The sequence below is a fragment of the Ictalurus punctatus genome, chromosome 13 (genome assembly GCF_001660625.3).
Source record: "Ictalurus punctatus breed USDA103 chromosome 13, Coco_2.0, whole genome shotgun sequence".
NCBI classification, from domain to species: domain Eukaryota; kingdom Metazoa; phylum Chordata; class Actinopteri; order Siluriformes; family Ictaluridae; genus Ictalurus; species Ictalurus punctatus.
The window spans coordinates 8412686-8432146 of record NC_030428.2 but is presented as its reverse complement, the minus strand read 5'-3'; the positions used below and the strand labels follow the sequence as shown (position 1 = coordinate 8432146).

Sequence of the window (19461 nt, the reverse complement as noted above, 5' to 3'; positions counted from 1 at the left end):
TCACATTCACAAAGCCATGCTGCATGGCGAGGCAGCGAGCATATTATGTTCTCTTTAGTCTCAAAAGAACAGCTAATTGTCTTTGCAGATGAGTTCTGGGACTGTTTATTAATTTTCTCCTCTTTTCATGCCGCAGCTAATTGATAATTAGTTGCTGCGGAAAATGAGAAAGTCCAGGCAGTCAATGAATATGTTACTTGATGCATGGAGGCTGAGTAATATCAGCGTGATTAAGATGTGATAGTGCCCCTGGGGTGTGGGTCCTGATGAGGAAAGCTATAACTGGAAGACTAACACTTACAGAGCAGCTCGCTACACTTTTATTATTATTATTATTTTTGTCTAACAGAATAAAAGGCCTGCATTGTTTTTCCATTTCTGACAGGAAACCACACCTGCAGATATGAGGATATGAAAAATGGAAAAAAACAAAAAACAAAACCTACAGCAGTTTCATTCCAAAGTGCATTCTGCAATACCCGATTGTTTTTGACACATGAGTAAACAGCTCAGTTTTATTAGTCAGGAGCTCAGATCATCCCAAGGACATCTTTGAAAGGCCAACTCCTGCAGGAGGGGCCATGGTGGGGGGAAAGGGGTGTGTAATTTAGGTAGCTGAACTGCACTGGCCTCTCCTTGGACTCAGAGAGGCGTGTTGTATTGACGACGAGAGGGCAGAGCCGTCTGCCTCATCAGCATTCATTTCACAAAGTCGTACTACTCAGATCCTTCACCAAGTCCTCCACAAATAAACTTCATAGCGAAAAGTCACGTCCTCCACTATCCCCCTTCAGCTCAGCTTCTTCTCTGTCTTATTCTGCTTTATCTTCTTTTTTCTAGTGTCACTGACTTTTATGCTCTCTGCATTCTCAAAGGCTATAATTATCTCTCATCCAAGGTTTTTTTTAAGGGGGGTTGAGTCCCTGGGCACGTACAACCAAGTCACATCCTTAATATTGTTCATGATCTGCTATTGAATAGATGCCATTTTTGTTTAGTGCAGCGGAGGAACCAGGTAATGGGGTTCTGCTCACACAACGGTTTAGAGCCACACTTGCAAGCTTGGCTGAGAGAAAGAGAGAGCAAGAGAGAGAGAAAGAAAGGACGGTTGTGTAAAGGTGCCATTAATCAGGCTTTCATTCTCTTCTCTGTGTTTGCGAAGGACATGAACGATTTTTCGCCCATCTTCAGCCAGACGCTGTATCGAGGCATGGTGGCGCCCAATGCTGTCAAAGGGACCATCGTGACCACTGTGCATGCTGAGGACCAGGACACTACAGTAAGTGTGTGTGTGTTTGTGTGTATGTGTGTGTGTGTGTTTGAATGTGCTGTTTTCCCTCCCCACACTGACAGTTAGATTTTTTTCCCTTTCCAGTCATGCATAGTAATCCATATTTATTCATCACTTTGCAGACATTATTGAAAAAAAAAAACATATTTTACTCTTTTTTTTTAAAATACATTTTTATATCACCCTATGACACTCTTTAATACTATTTTGACATGATCTATAAAAACAGCATTATTTGGCTTTGAATGCAGAACATTTGTTGTAGATATTTAGATTTAGATAAGAGTTGCTGTAAAAAGAAATAAATAAATAACTTTCCCTACTTTTAAATGTCACTCAAAATGACTGACTCTCTACATCGCATGAAAGATTTATTTGAACTGCTCACTGTTATTGGCCCAGAGCAACCAATCACCACACAGCAGAACAGACAGAACAGGATACTGGCTGAAACCAAACCGCATACTAACTGACTACTACACAGTAAAATCCCTAGTGTTGCATTAACATGCAGAGTGTTCATTTGTGTCCATTGGACTGGGTGTTGAATCAACACCAGGGATTTTACACTACATCAAGTAACATGTTGTGTGACACTATTATCACATATTTTTATGCAGCTTGATACATGATGATATGCACAGCTCTTCAGTTAGTGTGCAAAAAGAATGAAAATGCTGAGCAACAAGAGCCTTGAAACCTTTAACATCCATTACTACAAAGTGGCAAATAAATCTCCATAACCAACTCTCCCCTCTCCTCATTCTCACAGAACTGCACATTTCCCTCAGGTTAGTATGACTATAAGCAACTGATTTAGCTTGTGGTTTACTGACATTAAAGATTTCAGTAAAGTCTAAGCACATTTCTGCTTAGCTTTGAAACAGCGACGTCTTTTCCCAACACTATTAGCAAGATGTTGTCAAGATAATGAATATTAATGAGAATGCATGGCCTTGTTTTATGAATAATAATCACTTGTAGGCAGTGTCAGGCAAGTCTGAGAGGCAAGGAAAGGCACTACAGCAATCCACCATAATATACACTCATCCACCACTTTAATAGGAACACCTGCACCCCTGCTCATTAAGCAACACAATGCATAAAATCATGCAGGTACAGGACAAGACATTCAGTAATGTTCATACCAAACTTCAGAATAGGGGAAAATGTGATATCAAGTGATTTTGACAGTGGCATTGTTGTTGATTGTTGCCAGACTGGTTTGAAAATCTGGGATTTTCACACAGTCTCTAGGGTCAAAAGACATTCAATGAGCAGCAGTTCTGCTGGTGGAAACACCTTGTTAATGAGAGATATCAGAGGAGAATAGCCAGACTGGTTCAAGCTGACAAGAAAGCTACAGAAATGTAGCAACCCTTTACAACCATGGTGAACAGAAAAGCATGTCAGCTGTACAGGTGTTCCTATTACAGTGGCTGGTGAGTGTATACAGTGCCCTCCACTAATCTTGGCACCCTTGGTAAATATGAGCAAAGAAGGCTGTGAAAATTTTCTTTATTGTTTAACCTTTTGTCTTTTGTTCAAAACATTCACAAAAATACTCTGCTCTCATTGATCTCAAACAATTGCAAACAAAACACAGGTTTATCCCCCCCAAAATATTTTTGTTAAATATAGGTGTGCACCCTTTTAGTCGATACTTTGTGCTACCTCCCTTTAGCACCCATAACAGCTCTGAGTTTTCTCCTATAATGCCTGATGAGGTTGGAGAATACATGGCAAGGGATCTGAGACCATTCCTCCATACAGAATCTCTGCAGAGCCTTCAGATTTCAAGCTCCACATTGGTGGGCTCTCCTCTTCAGTTCACCTCACAATTTTTCTATGGGTTTCAAGCAGAGCTCAATTTGATCCTTCCGGAACAGGATCTGGCACCTCTAAAATATAGCACACCTGCATTCTGGAATCTTATTCAGATCCAGCACCTCTGCAGCTGGGTGTAAAGTCTCCTGCAGCAATATTATCAAAACAAATACTTTTAGATTTTAATTCACCAAAAGTAAAATAGAACAACAACCAAAACAGGCAATGGAAATGCTCAAATATTGCTAATAGCCAATCAATAGCCTCTTCACATAATGTAATAATTTCAAGCTCAAAGTTTATCTGAATTTGCTGTCACGAAGCGAAGCCTACCGTCATGTAGCATGCGTTGTAGAGTGTGTCATGGTGAAAAGAAAGCAGTTATCATTACCAGCATTTTTAAAGAACACAAACAAAATCCTAATGTAGCTTTGTTTTTGGAATTGTTTTGGGCAAATGTGTTTTGTAGGTAACTGAGGTGTCAGCACATAAGCTGATAGAATGTGCAATCCATAAATGTTTCCCTTAGTACTGAGAATACTCACTGCTATTAGCATAAGTTCATAATGCTAACTCTTCCAAACAGCTTATGGTGATGTAGGTGACTTTGGATAATAGTTTTGGAGACTTTCTGACCCCAATACTTAACTAACTTCTGCAATTCTTCTGCTGTGTTCATTGGAGAGTTTTTCACTGTTTTCTTCATAGTGCATTGAGATAATACAGACACACATCCAATTCCAGGTTGATTCACAACATTTCCAGTGGACTGGAACATCCTAATTATTGCCCTGATGGTGGAAATGGGCGTTTTCAATGCTTGTGCTAGTTTCTTACAGCCACTTCCCATTTTGTGAAGCTCAATAACCTTTTGCCACACATCACAGCTATATTCCAACACATTGTGATGAATGACTAAGGGAATTTGGCCTATGTGTTACCTCATATACCCCTGTGAAACAGGAAGTCATGGTTGAACAATTTCCTGTTCCTAGTCAGTTACGTGTACTAAAAAATGTAAAATATCAATGGGAATATTTTTGCACACCTATATTTAAAAATATATATATATTTTTTTATAAACTGGTGTTGTGTTTGCAACTGTATGTTATCCATAGAGTATTTTCATGAAATTTCTTAACAGAAGATCAAAAGGTTAAACAAAGACAATGTTTCACTGCCTTCTTTACTCATATTTACCAAGGGTGCCAATATTAGTGGAGGGCACTGTAGCCATGATTTTTGGAGTTAAGATCACTTATGATGTGTTTCATAGAAATTTAGGAATGATAGAAAAATATCTGGAAAAAAAAAAAGAAAAAAAAAAAGATACAGGACCAGGAGCATACTGTGTGTGTTTTGTTAGTGCAGCATGGCCTTTCTATTCTCCGAAAGTTTTCCTTCTCTCCAGATGGCCAGTCTGTGTCAGAATGAAACTAAAAATAAATCTGTATGTATTTAGCAGCTTTACTGGAATCCCAAGCCATTTAGCCACATCATGACATGTTTTATGCCTGACTTTCTGTGTCAAGCATGAGCAATGATTGTGGTGAAATGGCGCATTCAAAAAGGTTTTTTTCTCACGTTTGAGTCAGGGGGGCACAGTGGCTTAGTGGTTAGTATGTTTGCCTCCGAGGTTGATGGTTCAAATGACACCTCCATCACATGTGTTCTCCCTGTGCTTCAGGGGTTTTCTCCAGGTACTTCAGTTTCCTCCCCCAGTACAAAGACTTGCATTGTAGTCTGATTGGCATTTCCAAATCATCCGTAGTGTGCGATTGTGCCCTGTGATGGCTTGGCACCCTGTCCAGGGTGTCCCCTGCCTTGTGCCCCGAGTTCTTGGGATAGGCTTCAGGCTCCAAAATGACCCTATGTAGGATAAGTGCTATGGAAAATGGATGGAGAGATAAGAGATGGAAGTTTGAGTCAATATGAGTCAGAAAATCTCAACATTTTTGTATCCATTAACTTTAAAATAACATCCACAGGCCCCACCAGTAAATATTTATCTTATGAACATTATTTAAATGTTATATAGCTTTGTATTCCTGAAGTCAGAGTTAACATTATTTATATCCCTGCTCATTTTTGAGTTGTTGAGATTTGGACTAAACTCATTCCATTCAAGGGACCAGTCAGCCCAGCTAATAATTATAACACCTCAGAAATAGCTTTTTATGGAATAGCTTTTATAATGCTGGGTTGTGATTTAATAAATTAGACCCTAGGGCCTAGGCCAGGGGTGGGGAACTCATTTGGGGTAGGGGGGCATATTGGCTATTGCTCTTGACACTTATTAATCACCCAAAAGGGAATTCTGATATAATTTTTCATATAACAGCCATAACAGGCAGGATTAGGATAACATACAACATGAAGGATAAAACTGATACAAGACCAGATCATTTCACCACATCACACTGAAATTGTAATTCAAATGTACTTCATCCTCAATTTTAATGAAATTGCATTTCAAGGAAAAGAGGAAGACAACAGACTGTTGTTTTTTTAAGTACTGCAACCAACTCATTTACCTTGTCTGTCCATGCCTGGCCAGTATACTGGCTGTACCTCGCATTATTTGTATTGTAATGCTGCCGAATATAGTAGGCATGTATAGCCTAAGGACGCCGACAAGAGGACCTCTAGTGAATCTATAAGTAACTACATCTGCATGTGGATAATTCTTTACATTTCCATTAAATTACTACATTACATTTCCATTACTTGGCCTACAGGCTGCATGGAATCATCAGGCGGGCCAGCCATGGCCTGCGGGCCATATGTTTTGCATCTCTGACCTAGGCTATGCTTCACAGTACCTTGGGTTCCCTAAACCTCACTTTAAGAACTATTGATTTAAGTGGCAGGGCTCTACTTTTTGTCATACCTATGTCAGTTGCACCTCTTATAACCATCCTGTGGCTGTTATGACATCTCTCACTTTCACTACAATCAATCAAATGAGCACAAGCATCTACTAACCACTTTCTTTGCACAATCATCATTGTCTACCCTTAGAAAATACATTTTGTTGCACATGTGAATGTCGTCCACTGTGAAAAAAAAAAATTGCTATTTGCTCTCCCTGCTCTTCAATGACATTTGCCCAGACTCAGAAGCTGATTGAGTAATGGTGCTTAGCACCACGGGGTGTGTGGGTAAATGTCTCTTTTGTTTATAAATCATAGGCCTGGGCAGTCAAAAGCACTGCCTAAAAGTACAGTGGTTCCTTCAGCTTTAGATTTGACTTGCCAAATTTGATCAGCCTACTGTTGCCAAATTCCGCTGATACTGATGCTTTCTGTGGTAGATATGCCTGCTTTGTAATATTGTAATATTGGATTGCCAGTGCTGTATTAGATCATCCACACAACTGGAATGGGAGTCCTTCACAGGCTGTCATGCACACACACATTCACACAGCTAGAGGCCATTTAATATAGCCATTGCACCTACTAACATGGGAGGAAACTAGAGGACAGAATGAAATCCCCACAGACATGGGAAAACATGCAAAGAAACTATGTACAGACAGTAATTTAAGGTTCGAACCTGGAACCCTGGAGCTATGAGGCAGCAATTGTTCATATCAGATCAGTTATTTTCTTTTGTCCTAGATGCTGATTTCATAGTTTCTACTTTGTTTAGAAATGTTGAGCTCTTAAATATTGTGGGAGTGTCCTTGGCACCAAATGGCAGAGGTGCAGTATGCAAAAATCATGAAGCCAGCCAAACGAGAAAAAAGTAGTTTCTATGAAAGAACTGAAGAAATGACATATTTGAATTCCATAAAATTATTAATATAAAAAGATATTCTAAAATAAGTGTATTTAATTTGATAGTGGAACACTAAATATGTGACTAGGATTCGATGATGACCTGGATAGATGCAAACACTAGAGGATTTCTTGACAATAATAAACATAAGAGAACAAAAGCACAAAGCAATTGAATCAAGGCATGAAAAACTGAAACTAAGAATAACCAACAATGGCAACGTAAACAAACTAAACTAGAAATGCAGCAAACTAAACTTAGCGGAAACAAGGAGATATAATAGAAGAAAAACTACAGGAAGCATACACCGATCAGCCACAGGTGAAGTGAATAACACTGATTACAATGGCATCTGTCAAGGTGTGGGATATATCAGGCAGCATGTGAACAGTCAGTTATCAAAGCAAGCAAAGTATCTGAGCAACTTTGACAAGGGCCAAATTGTGGGTTGCAGCATCTCCAAAATGGCATGTCTTGTGGGGTGTTCCTGGTATGCAGTGGTTAGTACCTACCAAAAATGTTCCAAGAAAAGTCAACTGGTGAACCAGTGACAGGGTCATGGGCACCCAAGGCTCATTGCGAGTGGGGAATGAATGCTAGCCTGTCTGGTCCAATCCAACAGAAGAGCTTCTGTAGCACAAATTGTTGAAAACAGTTACTGCTGGCTATGATAGAAAGGTGTCAGAACACACAGTGTATTGGAGCTTGCTGCGTATGGGGCTGCGTAGCCACAGACCAGTCAGAGTGTCCATGCTGACTCCTGTCCACTTCTGAAAGCGCCTACAGTGGGCATGTGAGCATCAGAACTGGTTTATTGAGCAATGGAAGAAGGTGGCCTGGTTTAATGACTCATGTTTTCTTTTACATCATGTAAAAGGTGCATGTGCGTCACTGTGTACCAGGATGCACTTTGGAAAGAAGGCAAGCCGGTGGAGTCAGTGTGATGCTCTGGGCAATGTTCTACTGGGAAACCTTGGGTCCTGGTATTCATGTGGATGTTACTTTCACACATACCACACACCTAAAACATTGTTGCAGACCAAGTACACCCCTTCGTGGCAACAGCATTCTCTAATCACAGTGGTCTCTTTCCGCAGGATAATGCTCCCTGCCACATTGTCAGGAATGGTTTGAGGAACTCGACAAAGAGTTCAAGGTGTTGACCTGGCCTCTAAATTCTGCAGATCTCAATATGATCGAGCATCTGTGGGATGTGCTGGACAAAAAAGCCAGATCCATGCAGGTCCCATCTCGCAACTGTTTGTTGGTGGTACACAAGCTGTTTTGTTGACACAAGGGAGACCTACAAATATTAGGCCCGTGGTTATAATGTCTGACTGATTGGTGTACAAGAGCTAACCAGGATGATCTAGGATGATGTCGAACATGATATTCAAACCTGTAGCAAGACCTCAATACAAGGTTATCGCTAATATACAGATGTCTAGCAGCATAGATATATAAGATCAGGTTATAACTGTGAAAACATGAAAGAGAGCTGTGAAATAGTAGCAAACACATAGAAGATGCAAGGCTTCATTACAAGAGAGTGTTTTTACAAGAGTCCTTGATGGTGCATGATCGTGACACACAGGAGTCATTTAACAGGGAAGGCAGGACATTGGTTGCACACTGTAAATTGCTGTAATATCTCAGGGTTATAGGGGACAGTCACAAGCCACACCCCCTTCAAAGGGCTATACATAATAAAGCACAGAAACAGGCAGTTTGTATACAGCCATTGTTGTCCTAAAAGCTTATTTCTCTATAGTTTATTGCAGAGACTTTTTTTTACGTTCTTTGGCCTATTGGGAAGCCTAATGGCCTCTGATTATTCAGATTTGTTTTGACGCCGCTGTGCATGATTATGTTTGTGTGATTATTTGTTTGGGCCTTTGTTTAAATATTAATGAGGTGAATTCGCTAGCATTTTCAAATCCGATGTTTTGTATGTAGCATCCGGGGACAGTCCTTGGTAAAGTAGCAACACAGTTTTAAATCTATAATTCATAACTCATTGGTCTCACTAAGAAAGCAATTTTTGTAGAAGATATAAATAAATACTGGACTTGCACTACTACATGTGTGACAGGACACATGCTAAAGTATTGTATGTAATGCATTTTTGCAGCATTCATGTGGTATGTTTTAAATTTGTACAAATCTATTTTTATGGTTATGGTCCAAATATGTTCCAGGAGAAATTGTATCTGGCAGCATGTGTTATGTGTCTCCAGGTTGTCTTAGTATGTCTAGTCCGCTTTTATTAATAAGCGGGGTGTGTGTGGGTGTGTGTGTTTGTGTGTGTGTGCGCGTGTGTGGTTTACATGTAAAACAGCAGAGGCGTCTCCACAGAGCTCAGTCTGGTGCCTGCAGCAGACAACTTGCATCCCTGTAGATCCCCCCCCTGTCTCTCTCTCTCTCTCTCACTAAAATATAATCAAAGACACTGAGACAGACTCTCACATTTCCTCTCTTTTTCACATACTCTATAGTTGCCTCTTTTTCTTATCCATGTCCACAATGGCACACACACATTCGAATTATAGTATATGTATATTTAATATTTATTCATAGTATACTCAAACATATCTCCACCATCCTCTTATACTCATAACTGTATGAATATCTGAGTATACTCGACTGACACACCAGTGCTTCATTCCCTCTCTGAAATGCACACTCACACACTGTTTTCTGTTAACAGAAATGCCAGTGCAGATGCAATGTGACCATGGTCTCACCTTCCTTGCTGAAAAGCTGCAGGGGGCTGATTTCTGCTCAGTCGTTTAGAACCCATAACTCACCTCATGCCAAAGCTGACCGGAGCAGCCAAACCCCAGCTGAGACTGGCAGTTGAATTAAGTTTGTCACTCGCCTTAGTGTGTCAGCACTTTACAGCATACACAAACTGATCGGAATTCAGTTCTTGTTTATGCTGCTCAATAAGGCTAAGTAGATGTCACACATCCCACAGACGCAGCGGAGGCTTGGCTCCGTGATGAGATTTATTTTTCTTAACCCATCCTAAATGAACCCTGCTCCGGGTATCAGATGGAGCATCGTTATCTTCTGAACTGAAGCGCTTAGTTGCAGATAGTGGTAAATTACTGCCATTTATGCCTTTATATGAGGCAGACTGCCATATAGCCATTTGATGAACCCCCATCTTACTGACATGAGTGACATTTCAATGAGTCAGTCTTGGCAAGAAAGTACAGCTTGGGAATACTGTGACTTCTGATTAAAATGGCAGCACCTTCACAATGTGATGTTTTTTCTTTTTCTCCTCCATTTGCAGATGTTTTGGTAATTCATTGCATGAAACTGATCAGTAGGAAAATAACAATGAAGTGTTTACTGTGGCTGTCTGGATGATATGAGATTTGGCAGTGGTAAGAGATAACAGCTAGCAGCAGTCATCAGGGTCCAGGGAAAATAAGGCAGTTGGGAAACAAAAGATAACGAGCAGTTACAGTTTTAGAAAGGACATCTTGATAATAGGCCTCCAAAGGAGATGTGTAGGGAAAAAATGCGTTGACAGTAACTTTTTGACCTTGGAATATTAGACAGCTAATATTTAAATGACATGAATAGCAGTACTAAAGGCAGTTGCAAGTATTTAACTTTAGTGACTTGCCAATTCACATCCAATAGCTAACTCTCCCTCATTCATAAGACAGCTACCAACCCAGGGAGGGTGAACCCACTGAGAGGAAAGCATTATTCTGCCCTCTTACACAAACATCTATGATTGGCTTGTGTTGCCTTGATTGACAGGGTAGAAAGTAATGCCACCCAGAGAGAACAGACAATTTTCTCTTGGACTCCCCACCATGAATGGCTTTGGTGTTGTTTTAATTTGAACTCCCAACTTCCCAGTGATAGGACACATGCTTTTCTGTTGCACCACTTGGGAACCCTGCATCTTTACTTTTAACCAACTCACTTGTTCAATATAAACCACACTAGCCAAAGCATGATGATTGCTCAAACCAAAACCTTGCCAACCAAACTGGAACCAAGAGATGAGGTACAGTTGTAAGAGGACCCACACAAGAGACCAGCAAGGATCTCTGCCACATGAATGCATGAATACAACCTGGATGGGTCATATCATCATCATATCATATCACATTATATAATATTGTAATCAATATACTATAATAATAAAGCAGATATCATTACATTCCTTGATGGCAAACACTGCATTGACACGAATTCACTCTAATGAAAACCATACTGTTTATACACTTGTAGCAGCAAATCTGTTGGCCTATTTATACTCACATTTATGCAGATTGAGTGACCAGCTTAGAACTGCATTTGCAGATGTTTTGGTAATTCATTGCATGAAATTGATCAGTAGGAAAATAACAATCAAGCGATTACTGTGGCTGTCTGGATGATATGAGATTTGGGAGTGGTTAGAGATAACAGCCAGCAGCAATCATCAGGGTGCAGGGAAAATAAGACAGTAGGGAAACAAAAGATGATGAGCAGTTACAGTTTTAGAAAGGACATCTTGATAATGGGCCTCCAAAGAAGATGTGTGGGGAAAAATGCATTAAGAGTAACAATTTGACCTTGGAATATCAGACAGCTAAATTTTAAATGACATGAATGGCATTACTAAAGGCAATTTCAGGTATTTAACTTTAGCGATTTGCCAATTTACACCCATTAGTTAGCTCTACCAACCCAGGGAGGGTGAACCCACTGAAAGGAAAGAATTATCTGCCCTCTTACACAAATATGTGCTCACAGACACCCATGATTGTCTAATGTCACTCTGCTTGACAGGGGAGAAAGTAATGTGCCCTAGAGAGAATGGCCAGTTTTCTCTTGGAATCCCAGCAACAAATGGTTTTGGCATTGTCTGAATTTGAACTCGCAGTCTCCCAGTGATGTGTTTCTGTTGCACCACTTGAGAGCCCTGCATCTTTACTTTTAACCATCTCACATGTGAGGTTTTTTTTTTTAGGAATCTTCAAGGTGTTCTTTAGGCAACACAGAATATACTACTCACTAACCACACTGCCCAAAGCATGCTGACTGCTCAAACCAAAATCTTGCCAACTAAACTAGAACCAAGAGATACAGCTGCAAGAGGACCCACACAAGATCTCTGATACAGAGTAGAAGCAGAAGGGATGAGGAATTATTGAAGTATTGAAGACAACTCATTTATTAATTTTCAGTAACTACTTTTCCTGGTATCAGACCCTATCCCAGGATCACTAGGAAAAAGATGTGAATACAACCTGGATGAATCATATCATATCATATTGTAATCAATATTTTTTTAAAAACAACAACAACAAAAAAACGTACTTACGGTGTTCTCCACCCTTCCTATAGCCCTTTCACAACACACGGATAATCCAATAGTATGTACCTCTCTAAAAATTTTCTGTCAGTTTCATAATCATTTTAAATCTATCTCGGCCTCAACCATGGCACCAATAAGTAATAACCACCTCTTTCCCCCTCCTTTACAGATTCCACATTCTCTTTGTGGGAAAAGAAGGGCTTTGAGGATCTTTTCATTAATAATGTGTTTGCAAACTTTTCTGAATTATCCTCGTCATTCAGTCTGTCTCAGTCTCACCTATTCCGTTTCTTTCAAATTAGGCATTGTGTCTCCTCCCTATTCGCTGGTTTTCCCTCCTTACCTACAAAGTCTGCATGGGAAGAGGTGTTCAAGCTGAATCCTCATAAGGGTGGCATTATCTCACGGATATATGCAACGATCTGGTCACAAGACGATTTTTACAATATCAAAACCATTAGTGCTTGTGAAGAGGAATTGGGCCTGGAGCTTGAGGATAATTACTGGGGCAGAGCGTTAGATAATATACGTACCACCACATCCTGTGCTAGACTGAGTTTCATACAATTTAAAGTGGTCCACAGAGCACACCTCTCTAGGAGTACACTGTCTAAAATATATCCCAATGTCCCTCACATGTGTGAAAAATGCAAACTTTTGCCCTGTAACCTCAGTCATATGTTTGCACTCTGTCCCAAACTGCAGAACTTTTGGAACTCTTTCTTTAAAACTATGTCCAACGTTCTTAAAATCAAATTGGATGTCTGTCCTTTAATTGCCATCTTTGGTGTTTTATCTCAACGGCAGCCTCTGAACCATAAACAAGCTAGTGTTGTGGCCTTTGCATCGTTACTTGCTCGGCGCAGAATATTGTTGTCTTGGACCTCTCCAACACCCCCCTCTATATCAGTCTGACTTAAAGACTTAATGTTCTTTTTAAAACTTGAAAAAATCAAGTACATCATCAGCGGCAGGGGTGACTCATTTTTGGAAAAATGGCAACAATTTATTACCTACTTTAATGATGTACACACCCTGGAGGTGGATTGAGGAGAGGCAGACGGTAAACACTAATTATCTTACCTTTTGTGTGTGTGTGTGTGTGTGTGTGTGTGTTTTTCCTTTGAATGTTTGTTTGTTATTGTCTTTTGTTTCCCCCTTTCTTTTGGTTTTGGCTGTGGTTGTTTTGTTGGGGTGTGGTGTTGTAATGTGTAAAATGCAAATTTCCAATAAAAATTCTATGATCAAAAAAAAAAAAATAAAAATAAATTACTACACCTCTACTCTGCGCACTTTGCTTTTCTAGAACTCAGTTAAAAGATCTTGGTAGCACTACTTGTATTGTTCTCCGCTTGATATATCACTTTGCTTGTATCTCCTCATTTGTAAGTCACTTTGGATAAAAGCGTCTGCTAAATGAATAAATGTAAATGTAAATATACCATGATAATTAAAGCAGATATCATCACATTCCTTGATGACAAACACTGAGTTCACATGAATTCATTGTAATGAAAACCATACTGTTAATACACTTGTAGCACCAACTCTGTTGGCCTATTTAAATCCACATTAAAAGTAGGTTTAACATATTATGCATATTATACAGAAGTGCATGATCTTCAGTGCATTTTTATTCAGCCGAACGGAAAAATTGTGTTGACTAGGTGACTCATAACTGTAGAAATATAGGCCAAAACATCAAACTCTATGTTCTATGTTCTATAAAAAGTGTTCTGGTTAATCTCTTTTGGCTGAAAAGCCAATTTGTTGATTCTTATATTTGCAGACAAGTGAGAATCTAATCTGAGATAACTCACCAGGTCTGTTTTTGAAACTTTAATCAACGCATTAAATGTGCCCCATGATATCTGTGACCATACATCACCTATAAATTTTTAATCTCTGTTTTACTGAGAGTGCAAAGAGAAAAAGTGCACTGAGCACATATTGTCTTTTACAAGTGAGGCCTCTAAGGAAGAAAAGGAGAGTAGTGACAGCCAGAAGCTCTATGTCTCAGCAGCTGAGGAGCTATTTGGGACTAATTAGTTTGCTCAAGGGCGCAATGTTTGTGTGCAAAAGTGTTAGCCTTCCAATACAATTCCAGTTGTCTATACCCTCAGGAACTCAAGTCTCGGCTCTTGTCTATAACCTCAAGTAGTTTCCGTTCATGAATGAAACAGAAAGGATTTTGCAATTGAACAGCACCCAATGTTATTTCTCTTCAAATTACACTCTTTCCCATTGCTTCCTGAGTGTGAGGTTGTTTTTTTTTATGGGTACTTCTGGGTATTTTGAAGCCTAAAATCTCTGTTCCATAAGTCTTTTTTTCAGTTGTAAATTACAATTGCAAAAGTAATGACAGTCTGCTGGGCTTTCAGTAGTGGGAGTCCCCACTCTAATTTTCTGACTTAACTAAGATTTTTTTTTTTCAATGTGATATGCAGTTAACAAAATCCCATATACAGCTTGAGCGATAATCATTCAATGAAGTGGTATGAAATAATCCTTCTTAGAATGAAACACTTTGCCCTTTTAACAGGGCTCATTTGTTGTGTAAATCACTGACTTGGCCATGGAGAATTTTAATTGTGCTATTCCCAGTACCCTTGATACCAACCAAATGCTCTAAGTGCCAAAGAAGAATGTTATGCTCTACAGTATCAAAGGCAGCTGTAAGGTCTAGTAGCATCAACACAGTATTTTTACCAGCATCCACTGCCAGTAAAATGTCATTTGACACTTTTAACAAAGCAGATTCTGTGCTACGATAAGCATTGAAACCAGATTGTAAAGGTTCCAATAACCGAATTTAAAAACAGGATAAATTTTCTCTAACAGCTTTGACAGAAAAGATAGCTTAGAGACAGGCCGATAATTATTAAGGCAAATTTCATCCAAACCCTGTTTCTTATGCAAAGGTTGAACAGTAGCATGCTTAAAACAATTCGGGACCACCCCAGCATCCAAAGATCATCAACACCTGGATACTGGGGTCAATTACGGAAAAAGTTGCTTTTATAATCTCAGAGAGAACAACATCAAGTGAAGTGGAAGTTATTTTCATCTAGTTAAGCAGATCACACAGTTCCTTTAGAGAAACATGTTGAAAATGATAAAAGGAAACTGGTAAAGCCAGCGAATTCAGGGACAGGTCTGCGGACTGTGAAGGAAGAATGAATGGCTATTACCTTATCAGCAAAAAACATTAAAAATCTCTCACAAAGTTCAACCGACGATTCCCCATGGAATTGACAACTCTGATTAATTATTGAATTAATCGTGGTGAATAAAATCTTAGGTCTATGACAGTGTGTAGTTATTAAATCAGAAAAATACCTAGACCTAGCTGACTTTGTTGCATTCTGAAACTTAAACAGACAATCTTTAAAAATCTCAAAGGACACAGTTAAACGATCATGCTTCCATCTCTGCTTTATGCCAAGCCTGTCTGAGAGAACCAGTATTATCATCCAGCCAGTAATAAGACTTTTGCTTTGGTTGTTTAAGCTTGAAAAGAGCTAAAATATTAGAGCAAAATGTGTAAAATAAGGTAATCAAATCATCAGGCCCAGAAGAATACTCTGCAGCACCTAAGATAGATTTTTCACCAGCATTAGCTAGATAACTTTCACTAAACTAAGAGGCAGTGAGTGAATTAATAAAACGGAGTAATAGCCTGAAGGCCTAGTCACAACGGCAGAGCTCACAGCAGGGACATTAAAAACAATGGGCTTGTGATCAGAGAAGGAAGCATTTTCAATATTAACATTATTAACAGCGATTCCATATGACAATATAAGGTCTAGAGTATGACCAAGGACATGTGTTGCCTGATTTATATGTTGAATAAGACCAAAGGAATCCAAGACATTACAAAATTCAGTAACCATAGGTCGACTAGGGCAACAGACATGTACATTAAAATCACTCAATAATAACATACAATCATACAATGGAACAATAGAAGTTAAAAATTCAGAAAAATCACTTAAAAAAGTACTGTCCAGGTTAGGTGGCCCATAGATCAAAACACAGAATAGCGAAGAAGAGGTCGACTCTAACGCAACACACTGTACCTCAAATGGCGAATAAATCCCAACAGAAACTGTACGTACATTAAGTGATTGTGTTACTAAATGTAGACTGTAGACTGGAGGCGGATGCAGGTCACAGTCTTTATTAGACACAAAACTCACGATTAAAGTAAACGCGGTCTTCACCAGGAAATGAGAACATTCGAGGCATGGAAAACAAACGATACTAACCAGGATGCGCTAAAGACATGATATAATACTGAGCGAAGTGCTCAGTCACCCAGGCCTTTAAATAAAGAACATGATCAACTCAAAGCATGGACACCAGGGGCAAATTAAAATCACTTACTACGAAATGCTCAATCCGGACACGAGCAAACAAAAACAATGTCACGTGTCCCGTCAGGAGTCGAGCCAGTGCCCTCTGCTGGCCATGGTGTAACAGATTGTTTAAAAGCCATAGCAACCCCACCGCCCTTGCCAGCAGACCTTGGAGTACTAATAAAACAGCAGTTCGGTGGACAGAGTTCCTCGTAGACTGTTGACTCACCAGCACTAACCCAGGTCTCCGTAAGGAAAAAAATATCCAAGTTATGTCTGGCAGAAAAAAGTCATTTAAAACAAAAGTTTTGTTGCACACGGACATAGCATTAACAAGGGCCATTTTCAGAGGAGACTGAGGTATTGAGGCCAGATCCAGTCAAAAGAAATCCAGTTGGCAGAGATTTAAACAGATCACTCTTCTCTGATGAATCCATAATTGTGGAGGAGCAGAGCAATTAGAAGAGAGTAGGAATTCCGGGAATATAGGCAGATGAAAAACATTTCTGTAATCCCATGACCGTTGCTTCAAGTGGAGTCCCTCCAGGCTTATAGTAACCAAGGGAAGCTTCATCAATTGTATGGAGGAAGCAATTGCCCGGCTGATTCGCACCCAAACACAACCACAATTCCCTTTCATCCTGCAGCACTTCCTTAAAGGAGGAAAGCAGCAAGGTAGCCGGCGAGCACACTCCACCGCGGGTTGGCTGGACGAGGATTGAAAATGAGAATTCAGAGCGGGACAAAATCACAGATGAGCTCCCATACAGCTTTTGATGTTAAGCAAAGGTTGATGATTGTAGGTCAACACTGAGTCTACACAATACCAGTGTGGTATGATACAAAGTAAAAACAGCATAGATGCCAGACAAACAGACATAACAGATACAACAAACTGTAATAGACAGGAAAGACAAGAGAGACTGCATGCCGACAGATACATTGGTGCCATCTTGGAGCAAAGGTCAAAAGCTACTCCTACAAGTGACTCTCACAGCTTCAAGCTCTTCATACACTATATGACCAAAAGTATGTGGATACCTGTCCATCACACTCATATGTGGGCCTTCACCAAACTGTTGCCGAAAGGTTGGAAGCACACAATTGTATAAGATGTCTTTGTACGCTGTAGCATTATAAATTACCTTCACTGGAACTATGGGCCCCAACCATGTTTCGGCATGACAATGCCAATGTGTACAAAGTGAGGTCCATGATGACATTGTTTGCAAAATTTGGTGTGCAAGAACTCGAGTGGTCTGCACAGAACCCTGACCTCAACCCCACTGAATACCTTTAGGATGAACTGGAACACAGACTGTGCCCCAGGCTTCCTTACCCAACATCAGAGCCTGACCTCAGTAATGCTCTTGTAGCTGAGTGATCACAAATCCCAACAGCCATGCTCCATAATCTAGTGGAAAGCCTTCCCAGAAGAGTGGAGGTTATTATAACAGCGAAGGGGAACTAAATCTGGAATAGGGTATATTCACAGAATTTGGCAGATACCCTTGTCCAGTGTGATATATCCTCATTTTAGTACAATTGTTGATGCACTAGACATCACTGAATTACTTTATCTTGTCAGTGATGAATTATGGATTTTATAGTAATCAATAAATTGTCCATTTACAGTATTGAATTGTTGGGTTCCTTTTGAACTGTCCAAGTTGCTTTAGTCATGCCATCTTGCATAATTGTAGCAAACTGTTCATAGCAGGACTGTTTTTTATGACTTGTTGTTGTGAACATATATGGCAACGGCTATGATCCACAAATTAGTTTCGTTTTGGCTGAGGTGGGAATCGTTGGACAGTCGTTTTTTTTTGTTCGAACTGCACTCAGATGTACTCGGATATTTGCATTACCGTCCTTAACCTCGTGTTTTATTCATAAGCTGTCGTCACTCAATACTAAAGTAAAACCAATTAATTTTTTTTTTAAACTTTGCCTGCCTACATACTTTCTTTAAATTTGCTTAATTCTTATAATAGGTGAGCTGTAATTATATCTTCAATTATGTTCAATTATAAATTAAAAAGACAGGCTGACAGAAAGGGATTGATATTAATAAGAATCTACCACATGCAGAGATGGTGACGACGGAAAGTGAATGAAAGAGAATGTGAACTTTGACAAGACACGGCATGCCAGAGTTACAGTCATGTTTTTAGTCCCCGCAGCTTGCTCTATTCACCGTGAGTACTTCACCATTAGTAAGAGTCATTTAAGGATTAAGCGTCTAAGAAAACCGGCACTATTGGAGGATGTATCTCTTCTATGTGAGGGTGGATGAATGAATTTGGGATCGTGGCAGTGCTGAGAGGGTGAAGCCCACCCATTGTCTTTATCACTTTCCTTCATTATCCATATTGTCTGTGGCACAGTGGGGTTGAAGCCCCGCATTGCTCCATGACAGCCCAACAAAGCATGTCAGCTTCAAAAAAAAAAAAAAAAACCTCTTGAAAAACAGCAACAGGAAGGGAACATGCAATATATATATTTCATATATAGTATATATATTTCGTATTGTTATGACAGCTTCTGCTTCAGACATGATGTATGAGCAGGTTTCAGCATACAGTTCGATTTGTTTTTGTCAATTAGTTTTCAAGCTTGAAATGAAAACTGAAGGAAAGTGAGTTTTTAATGTCAAGGCTATTCATTTTACGAATGAACAACTGTGACATAATATAGTGCACTCAAGTTCTTCCATACTGAACTAGGAAATGTCTTCATGGAGCTCGCTTAATGCACAGAGACCCAAACATGCTGGAACATGTTTGGGTTTCTTACAGTGGTGTTTGAAAGTTTGTCAACACTTTAAATTTTTTTATATTTCTGCATAAATATGATCTACAACATCAGTTCCC

The 19461-nt window shown here is 39.6% G+C and overlaps 1 protein-coding gene across 1 annotated transcript in view; it reads left to right on the top strand.

Annotated features, from left to right (window-relative positions):
- pcdh15b (protocadherin-related 15b) overlaps positions 1-19461 on the top strand; it is a 226517-nt gene that overhangs the window by 143633 nt on the left and 63423 nt on the right. The window contains exon 22 of the mRNA XM_017482601.3: positions 1163-1279. Coding sequence (XP_017338090.1) covers positions 1163-1279 — 117 coding nt within the window. The remainder of the gene's footprint in view (positions 1-1162; positions 1280-19461) is intronic.